The 24,629-nt window shown below is 49.4% G+C and overlaps 1 protein-coding gene across 1 annotated transcript; it reads right to left on the bottom strand.

Moving 5' to 3' along the window:
* Positions 1 to 3,371: 3,371 nt before the first annotated feature.
* Positions 3,372 to 24,290, bottom strand: GID4 (GID complex subunit 4 homolog). Its single transcript, XM_070394094.1, has 6 exons — positions 23,981 to 24,290; positions 18,133 to 18,192; positions 12,842 to 12,949; positions 10,325 to 10,426; positions 8,576 to 8,706; positions 3,372 to 6,346 (listed from the first exon to the last, which is right to left on the bottom strand). Exons 1-6 carry the CDS (start codon positions 24,167 to 24,169, stop codon positions 6,283 to 6,285), a joined length of 654 nt encoding a protein of 217 aa, XP_070250195.1. The 5' UTR covers positions 24,170 to 24,290; the 3' UTR covers positions 3,372 to 6,282.
* Positions 24,291 to 24,629: the final 339 nt, after the last annotated feature.

The raw sequence follows: 24,629 nt of genomic DNA, 5'->3' as shown, positions 1-24,629 counted from the left end.
CCCTCCCAGGTCTAGCCAATTCTTAGAGCTCAGGCTCCCACTCCTTATGCCTTTCACATACAAACAACCCATCCAGAGCCCACACCCCTGCCACCTCCTGACCCAACTCTCAGTGCCACATCAGCATTTCCCTCCCTGTGCCAGACAACTCGGACAGCCTCAGGCCCTGAGCCACTGGCATGATTTAAACTAGCCATTCCTGAACGGTTTGCCCTGCCCGGTGCTGAAATCCCAATGACTCTGGCCTCGCTTCCCCTTGCTCCTTTTGCCTCCTGGCCGAAACCTCGTGCCCCAGCGTGGGAAATACAATCTTCTTGCAGTGGCATTGGCCAAGCCGTGTCTTCGTTTAGTCGCCTCCATAAATTAAAATTAAAATGAGATGGTAACCTTAACAAACACAGTGGTCACTCCACCCTCTAGCTGCTGAGGCCGCAAGTCTCGGCTAGAATCCCTCTGGACTGCTCTGCTGTTGCACTGCACACCCAGCCTGCCAGCAAACACTTTTGACTCTGCCTTCAAAAGGCAGACACCCCACTCCTTTCTCTGTTCCTTCTCTGCCACTCCTTGGGCTTCACAGCGGCCTCCTCGCTGGTCTCCCTGCTTGCTCACTTGGTCCCTTTCAGACCCTTTAGAAACCTAAACATGACGCTGCCCCTCCTCTGCTCACACCCTCTGATGACTCCTCTCGCTCTGAGTGAAAGCCGCAGTCCTGATGACAAGGACCAACAGGTCCCAGAGGGTCTGACTCTCCCCCCTCCACCCCCTAAGGATGTTGTCACCTTTATCCTCCTTCCTACGACGCACCTCCTTGCTTTTCCTCTAGCACAGCTGGCTCACGCCACTACTTCCAGGTCTTTGCTCAAAGGTCACCTGCTTGATGAGGCTCAGCCTATCTTTTTTTTTTTTCCAAAATATATTTTATTGATTTTTTACAGTGAGGAAGGGAGAGGGATAGTTAGAAACATTGATGAGAGAGAAACATCGATCAGCTGCCTCCTGCACACTCCCTACTGGGTATGGGCCCACAACCAAGGTACATGCCCTTGACCAGAATCGAGTCCACAGGCCGATGCTCTATCCACTGAGCCAAACCGGTTAGGGCCTGACCATCTTTTTTAACAGTTGCAGCCCAGAGCCACAACTGGAACTCATACCCCTGGTCTGCTCTTCCCTTCCCTGCAATGCTTACCACCAAACATAACATCTAACATTAGGTGTATTCTTTATGATGGCCGCCGTACACCCCATCCCAGCAAGAACACAGGCCGTTCTTAGGATTTCTCATCAGGTGTGCACATTTGCATCCCCAGCGCACAGTAAGTGCTCACAATATTTGCTAAATAAAAGGAAAAGTCCTGGTGAACATAAGCACGGACTAGCATTGTCCCTTCTTATTTCCCAAGGGCTTGAAGTTCCGCGTGGGGTGGGTTTTTACTGGCTCCGTCTGCACACTAACCAAGAACCAAGGCTGGTATTTTGCTATTTTGATGTCATGCTATTGAAAGCCTGCACTGCCTCTGCCCTGTGGGAACCACACTCAGCGCCTGAGAGCCTTCCTCTTACCCCGGCGGAGGCTCGCTCGCCCACTTGGACTTCCTGTACAGTGTTTCCCCTGGGAACTTTAAGGCACTCGGGGATCGAGATCAAACTCGTCTGGGGAACTGCCAAACTTCAGCAGTTTTCAGAAGCTCCCAGGTGACTCCAATGTGCAGCCAAATTTGAGACGCTCCCCTCCAGACAGTGGCAGTTACAGGAGGTGTGGAGGGCGGGGCTGTTGAGCAATTATGCAGAGAAACCATGACTAACGCAGTGAATGATGAGGCAAGCCCAAAAATCAGAGGGAAAAATAAACCTAAATTTGGGCAAATGCTTCCCTACAGAGGAAAAAAGCCTTCCATGATTCCTGTTATATACAAATGGGAAACTTCATTCTTCAGATGTTTTGGAAGGAGAATCTGGAGGGAAAAGCTTCTCAATTGCAATCTAATTCCCAGGCTCTTGTCCCATGTCAAAGCCAGCTGTGGGTCTCAGGAGGGCAATGCCATGCCTTCCTCCTCTGGCGCGGCTAAGCCAGCGAGGACGGCAGATGTTTATCATTTCCCCTTTGTTCTGACCTGCATTTGGTTTCACAATGAACAACTCTACACATTTCTACTGTTCCTATGGATGGCTTAAAAGCAAAGCAAGCCAAAGGTTAAAAAGTGGGGACCTAAGAACTAAGATATGAAAGAGGGTTAGCTTTGGGGATCAGAAAATGCCAATTTCCAATCTATTCCAGACTGTAGGAGGGCGTGGTGCACCATCCCAATGCCACTCTAGTGCCACACTGCAGGCAGCAAGCCTCAGCATTATTCAGCAAGAACTGCGTTTCATATAGTGGAGCATTTTTATATTTATAAAGTGCTTTTAGGAAAAGCACTGACTGCTCAACAATGCGGACCCAGGGAGAGGTTGCTCCTTCCACCTTCCACCCCGGGTGCATCCACCACGGGTGCAGGCTTCAGCTGATGCACAGGCCACGCTCGGACTGAGGCAGGCCCATGGCTTTTTCACTCCACAAAACGACCGATAAATGGTGTCTTCAACTAAGAGTCCAGCATTGTGAGGTCTGTTCCTTTCTTGACACCATATCTTGGGAAGAAAAGAGTTTATTATTATTGTCCCAACAACACGAGATCAGATATTTTACATACATGGGAGTTTCACCCTGATATTAATGTAAATTCTTTTAGGATTTCATCTTGCTTAACATTTAAACCCTTTCAACACTATAAACATTTCCTCAAAAGCTCTGATGATGTTTCCATCCGTCTTGACGCTGCCTGGGGGGTGGTACCTGAGACCTGGCACTGGAGCAAGGCGGCCCAGGGGGTCTGCATTCGTCAGCATGGTCTGTCAGTCAGTCAAGTAGAACAGGTTGCGGGGAGGTCAGGGGCCAGAACGTGCCACCCACACCTGGCTTCAGGAGCGGCCTTTCGGGAGCCCAGGCGCTCTGGACATTCCCTCAGAGGGGCAGGCGTGGGGGGAGGTGGGCCCCAGCCTGCTCCCATCCACAGTGCATGCCAGGCTGCAGAGCAGCTGGTGAACCGATAGCTCTGTTTGCCTGTTCTCTGTGTTAAATAGAAGTATAAATCCTGCACACATGCAAGAAAGCACACAGAAATTAACAAGACGGCGCTGCAATAGAAGTGCTGAGCGCCTGGCGCTGGACGAGGAGGAAGCAGGCACTGCGTCAGTGCCCCAGGTGACCTCAGCCCTCGTAGCCCTCAGGGGCTGGGGTCTTCAATGGCCCCGAAACCTCCAGAGCCACAGGCCCAGAAAGAGGACTGGTGTCTTTAACAAAACTGTTTTGATTTAGAAATAAGACAGACTCACTGCTTAAATACCTTTATTATTTTTTTAAAAAATTATTTGGACATTGATAGCTTTGCAAAATACTTCTCCCATCCCAAACCCTCAAACCTTTTCCACACATCCTCCCTAAAAAGACAAAATATTTGTACTTTGCACCCATTCACATCTAATTTTTAAAAACATATAACTCAAAATGAAATATTATTTTTCTTTTTCAGAACTCATTAGTTATTTTAAACCACAATGCAACATACTTAATGGCATTTCTTTTTAAAAATTAGCTTATCAGACTATTTTATGAGGAAAAAATCAATTCAAGGCCTTAAAGAGACTAGAAATTCCCTGTTTCTGGAAGCAGATGACATTGAAAGCCCCTGGAGTCTGTAATTCCACACTAGCAACAGCGCTGCTCCCGACAGACACCTGCTCCGGCCGGGCAGTGCGAGGTGCTTCTGGCTGCAGCCGAGGAGCTGGGAAGGGCGGGAGGATAATTCCAGCACAACAGAGCGACAGGCCGGGACCACAGGAGGGACGCTTTCTGAGCAGTGCAATGAACGCCTCTCGGCAGGCTTGCTTGGGGCAGAGGAAGGTGTGGGAAATCTGCAATCTACACTAACTTCTGAATGACGAATACAAGTGTCAACAAAAATATTGCACATCATACCAGAGGCACGAAACCACTGAGAAAGCTCCAGAAAGAATAACTGCAGATGGAGATGAGCCCCAAAGTGCCTTCGGGAATGAGCGAGAGAAAAGGAGTCCATGTGGATGGCACAGGGGTTACTGAGAGGAGGCAGAAAACGACCCTTCCTTGTCCTCAATGGGCAGGTTTTACGCGGACAGATCTTCATCACAGATGTGTCCGAAAGATCTAAGAAAGGTATCACTTCTTCATTTTCCCCAATACAACAGGGGCACTTCATTATGTGGCTAAAAAAGGAAGAAAGAAATCCTACATAGAACCCATCTGGCTAGCTGAGCACCATCGGTGTTTGCAAATGTCCTTCCCTGGCTGTGCAACCAACCCACCAACCCACGGACCTCTCCGAGCCACGCGGAGGCCCTGACAGCTGCGGGTGGCCTCACCTCCCAGTGCCCTGCGTGAGGCCTGTATCCTTCAAGGAGCTCGCAAAATGCAGGTGATGCTTCGGAGCATGCTGTGGGGAGAGCAGAGGTGACATGGAAGGCGCCTGTCCCTCCTTCACACTCAGGGACGCTGGCCAGCTAAACTGAGGCCGCATCACTGTCCATCAGCTGGGTTTGACCCAGACCCACATATTTGTTGCCGGAGTTTTAAAATCAAGAAAACATTTCAAACTCATCTCTGAGAATGGACACAATTCAATTCTCCACTGAAGTCACTGAGGCAGCTTTTTAGGGCTCCATAGCCCTAGCCTGACTAGATGGGTTGGTCACGCCTCTGCACAAAGCCCAGGACGGTACATCCCAGGCGCCCCAGGCTGCTGCTGCCCACACACTTCTCCCCGAAGGCCTCCCCTGACACGCACTCTCAGTAACGAGCAGTCCATATGCCATTAAAGGGCAAGTTGCTCTTGAGTAAGACTCCCAGAATTCACGTGGGCCCTGAGTCCTCATGGCCCGGGATGCGCGCCTGGCAGCGTGCTCTGCTCCTCCCACGGTGTGCAGCGGGAGCCTGCGCTCTAGCACTCTGAGTCTTGTAAACCACCGGGAGGTGCCAACCCCCCCAAAGCCCTGCCCACAGCTATGGCTGCAACTGATGCTAACCTATTGAGCTTTTAAAACATGAAACAAAAACAAAACAAAACACACACACACACCACACACACACACACACACACACACACACTTTGGCACGTGAGCCTTGAGTTACTTGAGCATTTCATGTCCCTGCCCCTCCCCGTCCCAACATTTCAGTCGCTCTGTTAGGAGAATGAGGCCCTTCTGTGGATGAGAGAGATCACCATGAAGCACTGCTGTTCCGAGTTGCAAGAGGAGGAGCTACAAATGCCAAACCGGCCCCCAAGCAGTCCTCACGTTTAGCATTATACTTTATGCAATGCTGCAAAACTTCTGTACCAGGACAACCAGTTTCAAACTGCTGGTTGATTAAATATACATTTACATATAGATATAGGTATAAAAATTACTAAGTCAACATTTGCTGTTTTCAATGTGAAAACAATAAAATGTAATTCTGAATAATTGTGCCTTTACCATAAGGTCCTTGTTAAAGGGATCATAAAAATAATTTTGCAATAAAAAAAACTTTTTAAAAAAGTTTAGTATTGCCCTCAAGTTCAAAAGTTTGGAGCACATGTGCTGAGTAAGCAGGACTGGCATCTGTTCCTGCCGCGGACCTGGACGCCTCACACTGAGTGACCCCTGACGGCGGCCCCGGGTGCCTGCCAGCCACGACCAGCTTGGTGTAGACCTCACGCGGCTGGGCAGCGCCAGGGGACTCGGGCGCGTTTCTCTGGCGGACGCCGCTGCAGCTCGCCCCCTCCCTGCTTGGAGCTCAGGCAGCACCCCGTGCTGGGCTCTGCCTTTTCTTGAGCACCCAGACTTAAGCAACTGGGGGCGGGGTCTTGGTGAGGACCACTGAGCACCAAGGCTGAGGGTGACGGGCTGACCTTCTACTCGGCTGGAGGCAGGGATGGAGAGAAGATGGGCATTTCAGTGACACAGAAGTTAGCTGTGCAGGAAGGAAAGTGCATATAAGGTAGCTTAAGAACAGGTTAAGAGCAAACTGCCACAGAGAGGGAGGAGAATGGAGCCAACCCCCTGCCTGCGGCCGGCCTGCCCCGTGGGCTGACATCCATGCTGTCTGACGTGTCGCCCATGAAGAAACAGGCACATGTTCTCCTGGTTCCGGCAAGCACACAATTTTCTTGGCAAAGTTCTTTTTTGCCAAGTTCAGTTTTATTTGGTTGCTGTTCTGAACCACTGTCACCGGAATTCATAGATGGGTGCGCTGTGTTCAGGAACGTGCGTTAGGTTGAGCGACTGATACCTGCAGGGAGACAAACGGAGGCAGCAGTCTCAGCATCCTGACCACTGAACAGGGATGTGTGAACACCCAACCGAGCACCCAACACGCCACACACTTGCATGGGATGCAAGCCCACCTCAGACTTCAGGTGAGCCAGGCGTGATTTACTTCTATGTCATTACTATTCCTCCTGAGTTACGCATAAAATAAGACGTTTAGGCCTCCTGCTCTAATCATGAAGCAATGCTAGTGGGTCTTATAAAAGGAGAGGCTGCGTAGCTTTGAGAGAAAACAGACTGGAGTCCTGCCTCTCTCCCTGCCGCTCATCCTGCCTCTCGTGGACGTCCAGCACCTCAGCTCCTTCTAGAAGGCCAGGCTATGATGTCCTCAGAGCTCCTGGGAACACAGGCACACCCCACTCCCTGGAGCCCAAAGAGAGCACGGGAAAGAAAACTTCACCATCTACTTTCATTCTCTCGCTCCCCAGACATGGCTGTTGGACACTGAGAGCCTCAGAGAGCTCCACGGTGGCGTGTGCTTCCCTGTGGGCAGGTGCTCCTGGAGCCCAGCAGGCGAAGGAGAAAGAGGCCAGGACCACACAGAGGTGATGACCCCCAGGGCAATTAGAGTGCTGGTGTGGTGCTAGCTCTCCCCTGACTTGTTTCACACAGAGAGAGGAGGAGCACAGCAAGAAGCAGTTTATTTCTTACCCAGAAAATCATCAAGAAAGGATTATGCATTGGCCATCAGAGGGTACTATAATCATAAGCCATCATAACAAGTATTGCTGAGGATATGGAGAAAGTAGAAAAATTGTGACCGGCATGCATTGCTGATGGGAAACGCAAAATGGTGTAGCTGCTGTGGAAAATGGCACAGCTGCTTTTTGGTGGCTCCTCAGAAAGTTAAAAATAGAATTACCAAATGACCCAGCAGCTCTCCTCCTAGGTGTGTGCCCAAAGGAATTGAAAGCAAGAACTCAAACAGATACTTGTGCATCCATGTTCAGAGCAGAATTAGTCACCGTGGCCAAAAGGTGAAAGCAGCACAAGTGTCTATCAAGGGATGAATAGACAAATGTGGTCTATATCCTTACAGTGAAAAACCACTCAGCAATACAAATGAAGTACTAATACACGCTACAGCGTGGCTGAACCTCCAGGCCATTACGCTAAGTGAAAGAAGCCAGGCACAAAGGCCACACAGTGTCTGATCCCACTTCTATAAAATACCGAGAACGGGCAAATCTGTAGAAATAGAAAGCAGGTCAGTGGTTGCCCGGGGCTGGGATGGGATGGGGTGTTGGAGTGATAGCTGAGGGAGCACAGGGTTTCTTCCTGTGGTGATAAAAAGGTTCTAAAATTGATGATGGTGATGGTTGCACAACTCTTAATATACTAAAGGCCACTCACTGCACTGTATGCTTTATGATTTATATCTCAATAAAGCTATTATTTGAAAAAGAATAATGAAAAGTTTTAGAAACTCCTTTTGAAAACAATTTATTGAAATCCTAATAATTGTGGCTCTCAGAGGAGCTGGGACCACCCTGAGCCCAAGGGCACTGAACAAGATAGTTGAGTCAACCCAGGGTAGGGTCACTCACAAGTCACCAAAGTGTGAAAACTTTGAAAGGAAATAAGGTCATTCTATATTCAGAGAAGAAATCAGATATTTTATGAAATGGTTCGCCCTTCAGGTATAACAAGATGCTTAAAAAGCAGCAAGGAGGCAGGAGAGTCCTCAAAAAGGTGTCAAAAATGAGCACTTGCAGTGGCATTGGGTCGTTTACCTCGAACCAAACACAGGGCAGGACTGTCAACTCCCACAGGCCCCTTGGTCACCAGGCTAAAATCAAGTGCACAGGGACCTGCAAATTCCTGTGACCAGGAATGTGACCAACAAAATTAAAAAGACTGCCTACAGCAAAATTCAGTCTGCAGCTGGATCTGACATTTTAGTTGCAGATTAAATTTGGGAGGAATAAGTACAAACCCAGCAAGACTGAGATAAACATTGCTGAACACACAGTAGTGCCGGCACGCACTCTGCAGTGAGTGCTTTCACCTCGCGCTGTTTCCGTCCCATTCACCCAGCTCTGTGGATGGGGATGAGCGCCAGTGTGAGCAGCTGAGACCATCTAGAGAGGCCCCCAGCATCCACACGGCGTGCATTCACGCAGAGACGGCACAGGTTTCCTTTGGGATTCGGTGAGCCCAGTGAGAGCTGGGGGGCTCGGGGCCTCCTTACCATTCTGAGCTCCTATGGTAATAGTAGCCCTCTATGGAGGCTGCCGACTTCTGGAAGCAGATGTAGTAGAACCCGGCAAAGGAAGCACCGCTGATGTCTTTGATTGTGTGGTCTGGGACCAGGAACTGTTCCTGCACGCAGATGGGGAAGGTCAGTTACAGCATCCTCCTCGCAGCTCTGGAGCCTCCTTAGCCATCAGACGGCTCTAAGGCTCCACCATCACATGGTCTAGCCCGGAGGTGCGTTTTCTCCCACCGTGTGAACAGCATTCGTAGGCCATTCGAGCATCCTACTTACTACTACAGAAAGCTGTGTCTGGAGCTCACTAGGATCAGCACCAAGAGAAGGTGCCATGGTCCACACATCTGGTAAATGAATCAATACCTATCTAATTACCTACCTTTCAGAGCTCACAGGCAGGACGACCTGCGGAGAAGTCTGTGCTCCACTTCAGGGACTCTCACTAGTTCCTGATCGCCTCTAGAACAGTGGGTCACTTCTATTGGCCTGTGGATCACTCTGAGGGCAGCTCAGTCATCAGTAGCCCTTGTAATACCCCCTTCAAAAGGTCTACACCTCATCGAAAGCAACCAGAACGTTCCTGTTCTTGGTCAGGCACTTGCAAAAGGTAAGCTTTATCTCTGGTTGGAGCCAAGAGTGGAAAGGCCGCATCCTATTACCTACTCTTCCGGGGAGACAAGGTCAGAGGTCACGGCCCGGGGAGGTATAAAAGCCTCTGGTGAGTCAACCTGAGAAATTCTTTGCAGAAAGCACAACCATTGCTTTTTGGATCTTTCCTCAAGCTCTGAAATTGCAATTTTAAAAATTAATTTTAAAATTAGAACCATACAAGATACTTCTTTTAATGTGTTATTTAGATGGCTTATCTCCAGTAGATGGCAAGCTCACGAGGGCAGGGCTCAGTACATGGCAACTCTCCTGAAAGGGTAATGATCTCCATCCCCAAAACTATTAACTGCACAAAGTAAAGGCTAGGAATGACTACTCTCCATGTTTTGTGCATGTGAAAGCCAGCAAAATTTCATGGTAAAACAGCTGTTTCCTTTAGACTGGGGAGTAGGGCTTGGAGGGAGGTATATGTTCACAAAGTGACTTACAAACTTGCTCCATGGTTTTACTGTCCTATGGCCATAACACAGCAGTTATCATGCTACCAAAGCAGGGAGCACATGAGACTTCTCTGCCCAAAGCCAATCCACGGAGTCCACCGCCCTGGCAGAGTTCTCGGGCTGGTGAGTGGAAAACCTGAATTCCATTCCTGGTCCCTCATTTCCTGAGCTGGAGGGAACCAGCGGAGCTGAACTGTGCTGGGTGAGCCCTGCACAAGCCATGGTGACGGAGCAGTCACTGACATGGCATGCCAGCCCATGGCTGAGAAGAGGGGATGGACAATGACTAAGTTTAAAGAGCACTAGGCTCTCCCCTGAACCCACAGAACACTAAGGCTCATTCAACTTGGAGGGCCCCAGGGATTCCTGGGGGGAGAAAAGAGGGAGAGGACATGAACACCAGTGTCGGGGTGAATTCACTGCTACACTGCACAGCTTAACCAGAGCAAACCTGTGCGGTGTCAGCTGTGAACCGGTGTGCCTTGGAGCTGTGCCTGCCTCTCATGAGTGTGTAGAGACCTGGCCAAGAAGACAAAACTGTAGCAAGCACTGGACACGGGAGCAGATGGGGGTTCCCTACAGGAGCCGCACAGTCGGAGAGCCGCCTGCAGGGGCTTACCTTCCACCGCATGAAGACATAATCCCCATTCTTCAGCTCTTCATAATCAAAGTCATCTGAATTAAAGGATTTTGCATACTGATAAAAAGCCAGGAACTTGCCCTGAAAGCAAACACGAGAGGAAGAGACTAGGGTAAGAGGAGGTTGGGGTCAGGGCTTCCCTCCTGCCAGGTGCAATCGCCCTCTCAAGGGCCCCACAGCAGGTAGTGGCACAGCCAAGAGCAGCGGCGGCTGAGCACTGGGAGAGGAGTCTTTGGTCGCTCCACTGATCAGTCCTGGCCTCTGGACGGAACCGGCACAGCCCGCTCAGGGACCTCGGCCTGAGGAAGCGGCAGGATGGAAACACACAACCCAGGAGCCTGTTCCCAGAACACGTCACTGCAGACAAAGCCGGAAGCAGTGGAAAGATCTCTGCGGCCTGAGGCAGGCAGGCAAGCAAGAGAGGGCCGGCCGAAGCGTGGGTAGAGACTGGATAGGGCAGTGTATGGTTAAGTTTAAAAAGGAGACTAAAATAGGTTACAAAACTGTATCTTATGATCTCAGTTTTATAAAAAAAAAGTATAGATATTCAAATGAGATTCAGGAAAAGGTTCATACCTGTTTTAGCTTTAGGTATTGTCCTTATAGGCAATTTTTTTTCCTTTTGCTTTTCCATTTTTTCAAATATTTTAAAAACAAAAGTGTATAGATTCTACAAGAAAACATTTTAAAAAATAAGGATATAGAGATATTAACCCTTTGCGGTCCAATTTTATTTTTGGAATTCAAACAGTCTGGTCCAAATTAATTGACGGGATTGAATGTTGAACCGGTTTGCGGTGTCGACCTCAGCCTCGACGTTGGACCTGCTCCTAGCGCCTGGTCTGTCGAGTCAGCCTCCACGATGGACCGAAAAGGGTTAAGTCACAGAGTTTGTTACACAGATAAAGCATATGGAACCGTGACTTTGTAGTCCCATTGCAATACCTACTTAAAATACCGCTCAGGAAAATCTGAGGGTGCAATACAATGTTTCTGATTCCAGTTCACAATGGAAAAAGGATATGAGGGGTGAGGTTTATCAGACACTATTAATCCCTGACAAACAAAGGCACAACATAGGCCTCCGGGAGTGCTCTGCGGGACCTGAGAGTTCTCGTGGGCTGGGGAAGCCATGGAAAACGCTGTGGGCTGCGGCCTGCAGGTCCCGCCATCATCTTCCCATGCCTAGCACACCAGTGCCAGGGTGGCCTTCTCCGTCCCTCTTTCACCCAAAATGTTTCAAGCTAGCCTAACAGAGGCTGGAGTCCCAGATGCTTTTCCAGGGTCCTAATGGGAGGCAATGGGGAATAAGAGCTGCTTTGCAGGTATTTAATGTGCAATCAATCCAGCCTAAAACTAAGGCTTCCCTGGGCCCCAAAGACCTTGCTTTCCGCAGAACCAATCTGAGATGGAAAACAAAGCTGAATGGGAGACAAACTGTGGTTCATGACAAGGAAGAACTCTGTCACTGGGCTGCCCAGGAGAGGAAGGGGCCCCCTGACAAGGTGGCATGCCGCACACAAAGAGCCGGCATTGGGCGGGGGGACCAGGTGGTGCCAAAGAGCCCTCCAACACTTCTTTCTGACACTGGCACCATTGGCCCCAACCTTTTGGATACTCAAATCTTGTTCATTTTCTCATATTATAGAGAAACGAATGACTAACCCAGACGAGGGTCTGCAGTAGGAGTCTTCGGCAAGGCCTGTTGGGCCAGATTCAGGAGAGAGTCTTAGAACCTTCATTACCAACACAAGCAGTCATTTCTGGTTGGCTTAGAGGGTGAACACAACAGACTTGCTCAGTGTTAACCCAAAATTCATCGTTGCCATGGTCAACTAAGCCAAAAGGCTATGACAACAGGCTGAGAAATGGATGTGTGTGACAACTGAAGGAAAGACTGGAGGACAGGAACTCTACGCTGCTCACTGCTGCTGAATGGAGCATGCCGCCCTGGCTGGTTTGGCTCAGAGGACAGAGCCTCAGCCTGTGGACTGAAGGGTCCCGGTTTCCATTCCGGTCAAAGGCACAGGCCTGGGATGCGGGCTCGATCCCCAGTAGGGGTTGTGCAGGAGGCAGCTGATCCATGATTCTCTCTCATCATTGATGTTTCTATCTCTCTCTCTCCCTCTCCCTTCCTCTCTAAAATCAATAAAACTTTATTTAAAAAAAGAGAGAGAGAGAGAGAGAGAGAGCATGCCCACAGCTGACAGCTGCAGGGCGGAGACTGTGCCTGTCTGCCAGGAGCTGGGTTAGAAGAGCCCCCTGTGGTGTGGCCAAGGGGAGGGGCAGCTGTTCAGAAACTGCATCTCCACCTCATCCCCTGAGTCAGAGGACATCACTGTACCTTTCACAGGATTCCCCCCAAGGACAGCAGGTGAAAAAGGAACCGTGGACAGGAGGTGGACAAACAGAAAGGACAGGGAGACGTGATAAGACCCTGAGCACCACGTTCCTGGGCTCTCCTCAGTGGCCCAGGGCAATCAGAGACTGACTCACCCAATGTTTCCGATCAACATCTTCATCCGCATCCCACTTTCGAGTTAAGAAAGGGTGTTTTTGGCTGATTATTTCTCCTTCAAAGAAGGTCGTAAGGGTTGGGTACTCCTATGGTCAAAACCCAAACATTAAAAACAAGATGTCAAACAGGAGTTTTAACCTTTACAAAGGAAAATTAGCCTCAATTTCACTTCTTCCCCGTACTTCCAAAAAAATGATCCCACCGCTAACCAACAATAAGCAGAGTTCGGCTGGCGGTCTGCCGATGCTGTGGACACTGGGATGGAGGGGCCAAGGCGGGGAGCCCCGGGCTTCAGGCTTTGCCGGAGCAGAGAGCCCTTCTGTGACTTCCCTTACGTGTTGACTGCTCAACAAGGAATCTGGACGATTCTCACAAGTGAGTTCTGAATACTCCAGCACACAAAGAAGGTGGTAACTAAGTAGACTGCACTTTCCAAGGAAAACACCCAAAGAGCCTCCAAAATTCGAGCCTTCACAGCTGTCTCCCTCAAGCTGAGACCTCGCCCACTGGTTCAGTGTTTTGTCCCTTTTATGCCAATTCTTCAATTTTCTAGGGGTGAATTTTTTTGTAGAATACCTTGATATACTAGATACATTTAATTCTATCACCATATAAACAAAGATGATTTATACTAGGAAATACATGTAAATTAGGTCTGCAGTGGAAAATCACAACCAGAAAACAATTCTGCTGGAAAAAATAAGTAAGTGGTGTCCCTGCCCGAGTGCTCAGATGCTCCTGCTCATTCTACTGCTATGTGTTCGCTGGCTAATGAGGCACCAACTCAATGGAAGAAAAAGTGACACAGTAAAAAGTCTACTGTTTCTCTGCATTTGTAAAAAACCCACCCACCCACACCTCTGCCCAGCCTGCTGGCCGCTGTTTCTCGGGAGCCCGGTGGTGACGGAGCTCTGCGCCCCAGTTCACAGCCCCCTCCTGGGGCCAGAGGTCCTGCTTTCTTCTTCAGTCCCCATGTGGGACCCTCTGGCTCTGCAGCAAACACCCACACAGATTTAAAGTAAATCTGTTCTGACGGCTTGGCCTCTTCTCCCAGCTCGACTTGCCACTCAGCGCAGGACCTTCCTGAGAGATGCTGCCCACAGACCCAGGGGTGGCCGGGAGACGGCATCGCCGCCACGCTGCCACGGCTGCGGCCTGCTGCACGGCATACTGTTCTCAGCAGTAAACTTCCAAAAAGCAGAAATTTAACACCCCCAAACCACAACTCCCTTACCCAACCATGTTGCTGGGTTCTCCATGCAGATATTTATACAAACAGAGTGAAAAAAGAAAATGGAATAAATGGAAACCTCATTTTAAAGGTAAAACCTAAATTACACTAATCTGTTTTAGGAAAAAATACTAAGGAGAAAAAGTTAGCATCTGACGAGATTTTAAATTAAGCTATATAATAAATAATAATACAAGAATAAACTCTGAGCCCTGGCTGGGTGGCTCAGTTGGTTGATCATTGTCCCATGCACCGAAAGGTCGTTGGTTGATTCCCAGTCAGGGCACATACCTGGGGTGCGGGTTTGATTCCTGGTCGCGTTATGTACAGGAGGCAGCCGATCAATGTTTCTCTCTCACATCAATGTTTTTCTCTCTCTCTCCCTCTAAAAATCATTAAAACATATTTAAAAAAAGAATAAACTGTGTTTTGCATACTCATAACTGTAATTTTCTGCGTTTCAAACTTTAATATATTTTTTAAAACTTCCTTAAAAGAGACAGAACAAAATGATAAAGTGGTCCTACTTAATGCAAAAAATATTCATATGGTTCAAATTACATTTTCCTAATGAATGATTCTGCACTGACTTCTCCCTAAAATACTTTAGGCAGTATACCAGGACTATAAGGTATCCCAAAACTCACAGAAGTAAATAAAATACATAGTGAATGACAATATGTACAGACGTTACCAAAAATATCTCTTAGTGCAGGAACAGGAAACTCAAGCACCTGAATACAGCCAAATTGGTGGTAATTCATAGAGCCAAGGAACAACTGTCAGCAGAAGGAAAGCAGGAATATCAGAAAACCGGTCGGAGTGGCAGAGCCAGCACCAACCCCAGCCCTCCGAGCAGGTGCCTGCTCCTTGTGGTGGGTGGGTGGTGGCCAGACAAGCAAGTTCTACCACCGACCCCGCTCGCTGATTCCAGGCTCACCAAACACAGTCTGCTGACAGGTCTGGCTTTCCATGTAGACCTGCCTTCTGGGGAATCAACATTCAACTAGCCAGGAAGTCAAAGGGAAACTCCAGAACTTGCATGTGCCTCCTTGGTAAGTACACGGACCAGCACTGTCACATACGGTCTCTACGAGGGTGGTCAGTGCGACCTCTCCCCCTTTGCCCAGTGAGTTTAGCACCACTTCAGTGGGAACTTCCTAGCCTTCCAACCTGGTCTAGTGAATGAGCGAAGCGTCTGAGTGACTCCCCCAGTGTGGCTCGTCCTGGCCTGTGCCAGCTGCCAGCTGCCTGCCAGCTGGCTCCCCAGGGACGATCCTTCTCCCTACTGCTGAGTCAGAGTTGCAAAGAGAATGTTATTTGACACCCATTCTTCATAATTCTGGGGTTTCATTTCCAGAGGTACATAACCTTTAAAGCTGTGCTTGTTTGTGATCGTGAGCTAGCAAAGAGGCAATTACCGCCAATTTAACAGTTCCATATTGTAAATACAAGGAGGACTCTAACTAAAAACCAAGCCATTTAAATAGTTCTATTCACAGCTATAAATGGAAAAGCAAACAAAAATGGATAACTGCATTTCATAATACAGGTATGAAATATTCTAGGAATTGTCACCCTTTCTGCATTTTACTAATTATCTATAGTGACCATGTATTAAATTTATAATTTTAAAGTTATTAAGACATTGCACAACACCATGCCTATAGTAAGAGCCAGTGAATAGTACATTTTAAATGGGTAAAGTGTATGGTATATAATCTGTATCTCAGTAAAGTTACTAAAAAATGTTTTTAAAAAAGGTGAATTCAAAAAATCCTGAAATGGAGTGTGACTTAGAAACCTCTGACTGAATGCCATCCCAGCACCATCTCTGAGTCCACCACCCCTGGGGCAGGCCGGAAGGACCACCCAGGAGGGTGATCTCCAAGTCCCAGCCACAAAGCCGGCTGCCCTGGGCTGGCCTCCTTGGTGAGTGCTCACGCCTCAGAGGTGCCCCCTTCACTAGGGTTACTGTTCCTGAAAGTTCATTGCATTTCTGTACATTGTTTGGGGATTGTTAATGCTACTTAGCATTTCTGTGCGGCTTTCTATCACTAAAATGACTGATTTTTAGAAGCAGCAGTAAATATTCTAAATTACAAATGTTCCTGGTTTCCTTCTGAAGTTAAATGTTGATGTTCTGCACTCAATTAATTTGGCTGTCTAAGAGTTGAACATACTCTATTTACTATGTTTTCTGCTACCACAGATTCAAAGGTTAGCATCCTTCATTTTCCTATTATTTTCAATCTCTGCTTGACTGGATGTGTTTCCAAGGGGATGAAGAGAGTACCTTTTCATCTCAATAACAAACTTCACAGGAAATTCTCAACCACACTTCTTTTTTGTTTGTTTTGTTAATCCCCATCCGAGGATACTTTTTCCATTGATTTTTAGAGAGTGGACGAGAGGGAAGGGAAGGAAGAGGAAGAGACAGAGACAGAGACAGAGAGATCAGTTGCCTCCTGCACGCACCCGACCAGGGCGGGAGATTGAACTTGCAACACAGGTTCGAACCCATGGCCCTTTGATGGGAGGGCCGACACTCACACCAGCCAGGGCTTAACCAAATTCATTCCTTCCTTCCTTCCTTCCTTCCTTCCTTCCTTCCTTCCTTCCTTCCTTCCTTCCTTCCTTCCTTCCTCCCTCCCTCCCTCCCTCCCTCCCTCCCTCCCTTCCTTCCTATATATTTTATTGATTTTTTTACAGAGAGGAAGGGAGAAGGATAGAGAGTCAGAAACATCGATGAGAGAGAAACATTGATCAGCTGCCTTCTGCACACCCCCTACTGGGGATGTGCCCGCAACCAAGGTACATGCCCTTGACCGGAATCGAACCTGGGACCCTTCAGTCTGCAGGCCGATGCTCTATCTACTGAGCCAAACTGGTTAGGGCTCTTTCTTTCTTTTTAATATTTTAAAAATTGATTTCAGAGAGGAAGGGAGAGGGAGAAAGAGAGAGAGAGAGAAACATCAATGATGAGAGAGCATCATTGATTGGCTGCCTCCCGCATGCCTCCCACTGGGGATGGAGCCCGAAACCGGGGCAGGTGCCCCTGACCAGAATCGATCTGGGGACCCTTCAGTCCACAGGCCGACACTCTAGGGCTCAACCAAATTTCTAATACAGAAGAGGAGAACCAGATGGCATCAAGGAGACAAACAATTGTTTTGAGACTAAGGGGTCATCACGCCTTTTTAGTATTCCATATTGTATTCCATTATAATCTACCACTGATGTTACATTGCTTCCTCCTCACTAGGACAAGCTCCTTGACTAGGCAGAGTAGATATTTTTAATTCTTACTTTATGCATGAATAAACTGAAGGGAAATTAAACGTCATGGGACCAGAAAGGGACACTACGAGAAAGTCATCCAGCTCCTTTCCACAGCATTTCCAAACCCCCTGGCATCGGGACAGTGAGAGCTGGGCAGGTGCACAGCACACGCAGCCAGGCCAAGCCCAGGCCTTCACTGTGGAGTGAGGTGGCCAGTCCAGTTACCTCCTTCCTCTTCCTGTTTACTTACTAGTGGGAAAAGAAAGGATGCTCTTTCTTGCTTCCTATATTTCCAGGAGTTTTGAGGTTTACAAAGTTGGTTCAAAGAAAACACAACAGTCTACAATAATATAGAAGCTAATTTCTGTCAGGAAATGGATGACCACTTTCCATTGTTCCAGTGAACTAAGGGGGTGAAAGAACTTCAAGAACTCTCAAAGGATTGATGCTTATTTCAGAAATTGTTAAACTTACGAGGGTGATAGCTATATTCTTACTATATATTACTTTCTCAAAAATGGTAAAAATGAAATCAATAGTATTAGTCACATTTGACTTATTTATAAACTTTAAAGATTTTCGAATCTGTATACTTTCCAATAGGACACACAAAGACTGCATGCTTTATGCTACCTATAGTGTAACACTTAGAAACAGGGCACCTTAATCAAGCCTCAGAGACGAAACTGCCTGCCATTCACACTCTGAGACTGCCGAGCGCAGCCCGCTTCCTAGTCCGTGTGAGTGAGTGCTTACCTCAGTAAGGCCTTTAATCTTCAGGTACCCACAAAGGTAAGAGTTCCCCGTGTCCACATGCTGGAAAGAAAGGACACACAGCCTCGTTACAAATGGAGGAGCCACCGGGAGACAACAGGAGTCACTTTCCAATGATCATCCTTAAGACGAAGTCGAGGAAGGGAGACCTGCAGATCAGGGCCCACCCAGTGCAACCAGGGTCAGCTATGAGTCTTCTCCATCCACGTGCCGGTTCAGATGAAGCTCAACTTCATTCGGCTGAATATCATGAGACCCAAGTCCCCTTCTGGACTAGTAGCTCGCTCCAGCCCCATCTCTGTACTGTCTTCAATTCCAGGCTCCCTTCTGACACAGATTTTGTGCGTCCCTGGCCAGTAGGCCTCCCTTTCTACCTGTACACATGGTGTCATTCCTAACCTGGGCTTCATCTGCTTTCTAATGCTTTTTTGGCCTGCTTTTGCCTCCATGCTGCTCAGTCACTGGTCTAACAAGTCCACTGTATTTACATTAAGCACATCTTGCATTATTTATGAAATGGGCAGGATATTTAGGAAGACATCTTTCAAAGACTTGTGGTATAAATTTGTTATACCCCAAATCAGAATACACCGTGCATGCCTGCTCTGCTCTCTTCATGCACAGCTGCTTGTATTTCTTGAAGAGAAGAGCCTAAAATAAATAGGAGTAACAGGTGTAGATTTTGAGGTTTAGCAGCCACCCAACACCCAATTTCCTACTTTTCCACACTGGCAGGACCCAGATCCTGTACTGGCACCAACCCTGACCCTGCAAGACCTGCTAACCCTTGATGGCTCCAAGGCAAACATGTGCCCCAGCCCCTGTGAGCTGTCGGTTTAGGGGTGACTCAGTTCTGGCCAGTGGATGTGTGCATGTCTCCTGGGTGCAGCTGGGAGATACTCTGGCTGCTGGAGAGGCTCTTTTCTCCCCCTTGTGGTGGCAGTATCTGCATGCAGTGCCCGGCCTGGGGCAGTTATCTAGATATTATGAGGAGAAACAGGCTGGGAAATGCCAAGGATGGCAGCACGGAAAGACAGAAAGAAATGGGCCCCTGAATGAGCCAATCGGGAACCAAGCCACCTCTCAATTTCTTGTGATGTGAGATAATGGGTCCCCTTTTCTCTAAGCTACTCTGAAATGGTTACTTCAGCTGGATGCATACTACTAGTGCATTTTACCTCAGTCTATACAGAGTCATCCCGAATAGGCAGATTTTTCAGATTTTATGACAACTGGATTAATTTACAAAGTAAAACCCTGGAATTAAAGCAAAATAAAGTACAATGGTGCTGTAGCACATTGACATTTTAATGTGAAATGAGTTCTCATTTTAAGACACTAGAAAAGTTTTGTGGAATTTATCAGATTTGGGGACTCAACTACTTCCAATTACACAGTAAATCAAATACTAAGGCGATCCTCAAAAACTGTAATGAACTCACTCAGCCAGATGAGGTCAGCACCAAAGCAAATGGGCTTCAGTGAAACTAAAGTGCTCCCAGTTTGGAGCTGGTGACCAAAGTATTCCATGTGAAAACTGCCAAAGCATTTTAAATATCCCATCTGCTGGCCCTGGATGTTATCTGAAGCAGCTGATCCACACTAATGTGGTCCTGCACAGAACTTTTATTAAAAGATACACAACTCTAACCTGAGGCCTTAAATTTCATGTATGCAATTCTCACTGAATTCAATATAGTTTGGGGTTTCACAGCTGCTGGAAGGATATCAGGTGGCAAAGATACTTGCTAATAAGATTAAAACTTAAACCACAAATTGGCTAACATTTTGCGTGGATTATCACAAGAATCAGAATTTCAATTTGCCTTCCATTCAACCATGTGTCTCTCCCATTTTGCCCAAACTGACCGTGGTGACGGTTGGTGAACTCAAATGCACCCAGTGTAGAGAGCTTTAACCAAAGGACAGGCCAGCATCTCAGTGAGAAGAGTAAAGCAAATGTTTAGCAAGAAGGTCTCACAGCACAGTTGTGCCCAACAGCTGCTTTTTTTAAATATTCCTCTCACACTGACCCTGGCCCTCACTTTACTCTTGGCTTCTTAGATGGCAGAAGAGATAAACAACAACAACCACCCCAGTCAGAATCTCACAAAGTTTGAGGAACTCTTTAAACTGGAATCTCAAAAAGAGAAAGCACTCCAAAAGAGCACAGGCAGAGCTGAGCAACATCATCTTCTTCAGGGAAATGCAACTCCAAACCACAATGATGATACCACTTCACACCCTCGAGCAGCCGTGGGCAAACTACGGCCCTCGGGCCAGATTCGGCCCGTTTGAAATGAATAAAACAAACAAAAAAAGACCGTACCCTTTTATGTAATGATGTTTACTTTGAATTTATATTAGTTCACACAAACACTCCATCCATGCTTTTGTTCTGGCCCTCCGGTCCAGTTTAAGAACCCATTGTGGCCCTCGAGTCAAAAAGTTTGCCCACCCCTGGGCTAGAGGTTGGCTACAATAAAGAAGATGGACACCAGCCAGGATGTGGAGCTATTGCCACCCTCATCACTGCTGGTGAGAATGTAAAACGGTACAGTCACTGGAAAGCAGTCTGGCAGTTTCTCAAAATGTTCAACAGAGTTACCATGTGACCCAGCAATTCCACTCCTAGGGATCTATCCAAGAGAAATGAAAACACATGTCCACACAAAACCTGTTCATGCACGCTCACAGCAGCATCATTCGTAACAGCCAAAAAGGGGAAACAACCGAAATGCCCCTCAACTGACCAGTGGATAAGTAAAATGTTTATGCCCACACAATGTATGATGCAACAATAAAAAGGAATGAGGCAGACACATGCTGGGATATGGGTAAATCCCAAAAACACGCTCAGTGGAAAAAGCTAGACTCAAAAGGTCACATATTGTACAATTTCATTTACATGAAATGTCCAGAATAAGCAAATCTTAGAAAAAAATTAGTGGTTGCCTAGAGTTGGAAGGGGTTTGGGGTTTCTTTTCAAGGTGATGAAAATTAGATTGCAGTGACGTATACAACTTCTGTGAATATACTAAAAGCTATTGAATTGTACACCTCAAGTGGGTGACTCTTATGCTGTGAATTATCCTATATAATAACTCTAATATGCAAATCGACCGAATGGCAGAACAACCGGTCACTATGACGCACACTGACCACCAGGGGGCAGACGCTCAATGCAGGAGCTGCCCCCTGGTGGTCAGTGCGTTCCCACAGGGGGAGCGCTGATCAGCCAGAAGCTGGGCTTGCTGCTCCTTAGCTCTGCCTCAGAGGCAGGAGAGGCTCCCACCACTGCCACTGTGCTCGCCAGCTGTGAGCCTGGCTTCTTACTGCAGGTGGGCGGTAAGGAGCAAGGGGTCCTGGACTGCGAGAGGGCCTAAGCCGGCAGTTGGACACCCCCGAGTGGTCCCAGACTGCGAGAGGGCGCAGGCCAGGCTGAGGGACACCCCCCCTGCACTTCCCCCCTCAGTGCACGAAATTTCGTGCACCGGGCCTCTAATATCTAAATAAAGTTGTTGTGCCCTAGCCAGTTTGGCTCAGTAGATAAGAGTGTCAGCTCTTGGACTGAAGGGTCTTGGTTTGATTCTGATTAGGGGCACATCTCTAGGTTGCAGGCTCGATCCCCAGCGCTCAGGTCAGGGGTGTGTGCAGGAGGCAACCAATCGATGTGTCTCTCTCACATCATGTTTCTCTCTGTGTGTCTCTCCCCTTTCTTTCCACTCTCTAAAAATCAATAGAAACATATCCTTGGGTGAGAATTAACAAAACAAATAAACAAAAATAAACAAAGCTGCTGTGAAAAAGAAGAAAGCAGGAATGGGGATGCATTATAAAAGGCAGCAGTATTCTAAGAAACTAGCTCTGGCTCTAAAAACAGATGATGGGGCCATTCACATGCCACTGACTCTCAATAATGGACAAGCAGCTCACCAATCCAGACAGAGGTCAGCATTCCTGGGCATGACCACCCCCCCCCCCCCCCATCACCCATCAGTCATGTACCAACTCCATCACCACTTCCACTGGTTCACAAGGAAACTGGCACCTGACAGAAATCCAGAAACCACACACCAATGACAGCAGAGGTGTTGCCGCAGTAACCAGAGCGACTTCTCTTTGACACTTAGCTACCCTGCCAATTGGTCCCTATCACATCAGAAACCATTATATTAAACAATGGACACAAATTCAAGATCATTCCAAAAATGACCCACACCAGGGATCTCACTTTCAGAATTTTATGATTAGTTGCAAAAAAACCTTCATACTAAATTCTTACATTTCAATCACCAGGAGGTACATAATTATGAGATTACAATAAATATCATGGCTCATAATAGAACTTTAAGTTTATGGCTCAAAGATACAATTAACATGAAGATGCAGCTTTCCCAATCCAAAAAAGGGGGCAGTGATTCCCACAAAACAGTAAGGAAAGAGGCTGATGAATGCTTAGTTAGCAGAAAGAAAATGTACTCCTCCTTGTCTTTTGGGTGGGAGACCTATTTGCTCAGAAGAGAGACTGTTTAAGATTTAAAATGTAAAAGGGCAAAGGGCAAGTGTATGGCGAAGACCTACATTCTGTCCTCACACATGGCAGCAGGGAGGAGCACACTAGGGCCTCAAAGCTTCGGGAAGACTTGCAAGGAGACCTGCTGGGAGGGGCTTTTGGAAACAGCCTAAGAGGTGGGGTGTCAGGCTAAGGACAGGGGGGCAGCGTGAGGGGGAAATGGGTTCCAGGCAAGCAACAGTAGCCACGGCGGAGGAACCTTTTTACAGGGAAGGGAGGGAAGGGGTATTAGCCAGGCCAGCTCCTCGCTGGGCATGAATGTCAGCTGCACCACCATTCGCGCGGGGTGCGGTGCAGGACGGGCGGCCGTGAAGTTGTAGTTGAAAGCTCTCAGGGGCTGACAGCAGGTGCTCACAAATCCAGGCCACATGGGGGGCGGGCAGGCTAGGAGGGGTCAGTGGGGGAAAGGGGGCATGTAATACTTTCAACAAGAAAGTTTTAATTTAAAAAATGGGGGGGGGGGGGCGCCTGGAGGAAGCCTTGGCGGCGTAGATAAAAGTTAAGGACCCGCAGAGGGTCCCCTGGAGCTAGAGAGGGAGACAGGTGGGAGGTGGGAGGTCTGGGTGGGAGACCAGGGAACAGGGGGGGTAGAGGAGCGGGGCAGAGGCCTGCGGGACCGGAAAGCGACGGGCGAGCGGGGCGGGCAGGGGCCAGAGCCCAGCGACTGAGGGAGCTCCAGCGGCACCCGGCAGGCGGGTCCGTCCTGGGTAGGGGCCGAGGCCGGCAGCCAGTGGGACGTGGGGCTCCCAGGCTGCGGGGCGGTGCGGGACGGTGCCCCGGGTGCGGAGGCTGGCTCACACGGGGCGGAGTGGCCCGGCATCGGGACCCCGGGAGGGGGGGCGGGGGCAGGGCTCGGGCTGGGGAGGCTGGCACAGGCCCGGCCGGGAGGGTCCGGTCAGGCGCACCCCAGGAGCGCGCCGCAGGGAGGGCTGATCGCGGCGACAGGTCCCGGAGCGGAGGGCCCGCGTGTGAGGGAGCCCGGCGCGGGGCTTCCGGGTCCCGCAGGGCTGGCCACGGGCTGCCCGTGGGGAGGGTCGGGGCTGCCGGGAGCGGCTCGCGCAGGCTCCGGTGAGGGGCAGGTCGGGCTGGGACAGTGCGAGGCGCCGGCTGGGCACGTCCGGGTGAAGCGCCGCTGCAGGAGGCCCGGCGGCGAGGGCCTGGTCCCGGCGGCGGGCTCGAGGCGAGGAGCCGGGCAGGCTCGGCCTGTGAGCACCGCGAGGAGGCCCTCGGGCCCGCCCGCCGGCCGGCGCTCACCTGCAGCACCACCTCTACGTCGTACGAGTTCCCCTTGCTCTTCTGGTGGCCGCGGAACTTGGAGCCGCTGTAGAGCAGGCTGGTGGCCACGCCGGGCTGCTGCGTGTTGATGGGCGGCGGAGGGATGAGCGAGGCCGCGGAGGCGACCGAGGCACCGGCCGGCGGGGGACACTCAGTGCGGACCGGCATCGCGGGGTCCCCCGGAGCCAGGGCTGGGGGAGGGGAGAGGAACCGCCGCCGCCGCGCGGGAGCCGAGGAGGGCGGCGGGGAGGGAGGGGCCGGGCGCGCACGCGCTGGCTTGGGGCGGGAGCGGCGCACCACCCGCCCGCGGCCTGCGGACCAACCGCTCCGACCGCCACCGGGACCCCGGGACCTGTGAGCGGGGCCCGCCGGTCTGGAGTTGAGTCCCCTTCCCCACTTGCGCGCGCGCTCGTGCGCGCGCCCGTACATACACACTCACTCACACACACACTCACTCACTCACTCACACACTCTCACACACACAAACACACCACCCCTCCCGATTGGCCCGGTAGCGCCTGGGGGGCGGGAGCAGGCTGAGGCGGTGCTTCCACCCATTGGTGAGCAAAGAGAACACGTGATGCGGAGTGCGAGGCGCCCTCTGGGACTTGGAGTCTTCTTCCAGAGC

This window comes from Myotis yumanensis, unplaced genomic scaffold, assembly GCF_028538775.1.
Source record: "Myotis yumanensis isolate MYYU_CA2020_CCGP unplaced genomic scaffold, mMyoYum1.0.hap1 SCAF_16, whole genome shotgun sequence".
Taxonomy (NCBI): domain Eukaryota; kingdom Metazoa; phylum Chordata; class Mammalia; order Chiroptera; family Vespertilionidae; genus Myotis; species Myotis yumanensis.
This window is presented reverse-complemented; position numbering and strand designations above follow the sequence as displayed.

Bases quoted from the DNA above. Each gene is read 5' to 3' on its own strand.
- GID4 (XM_070394094.1), bottom strand. From the start codon at position 24,169: ATGCCGGTCCGCACTGAGTGTCCCCCGCCGGCCGGTGCCTCGGTCGCC. The intron at 12,950-18,132 runs GTAAGCACTCAC...TTTTGACCATAG, and splicing joins AGATTAAAGGCCTTACTGAG to GAGTACCCAACCCTTACGAC. The intron at 8,707-10,324 runs GTAAGCCCCTGC...ATCTGCGTGCAG, and splicing joins ATGTCTTCATGCGGTGGAAG to GAACAGTTCCTGGTCCCAGA.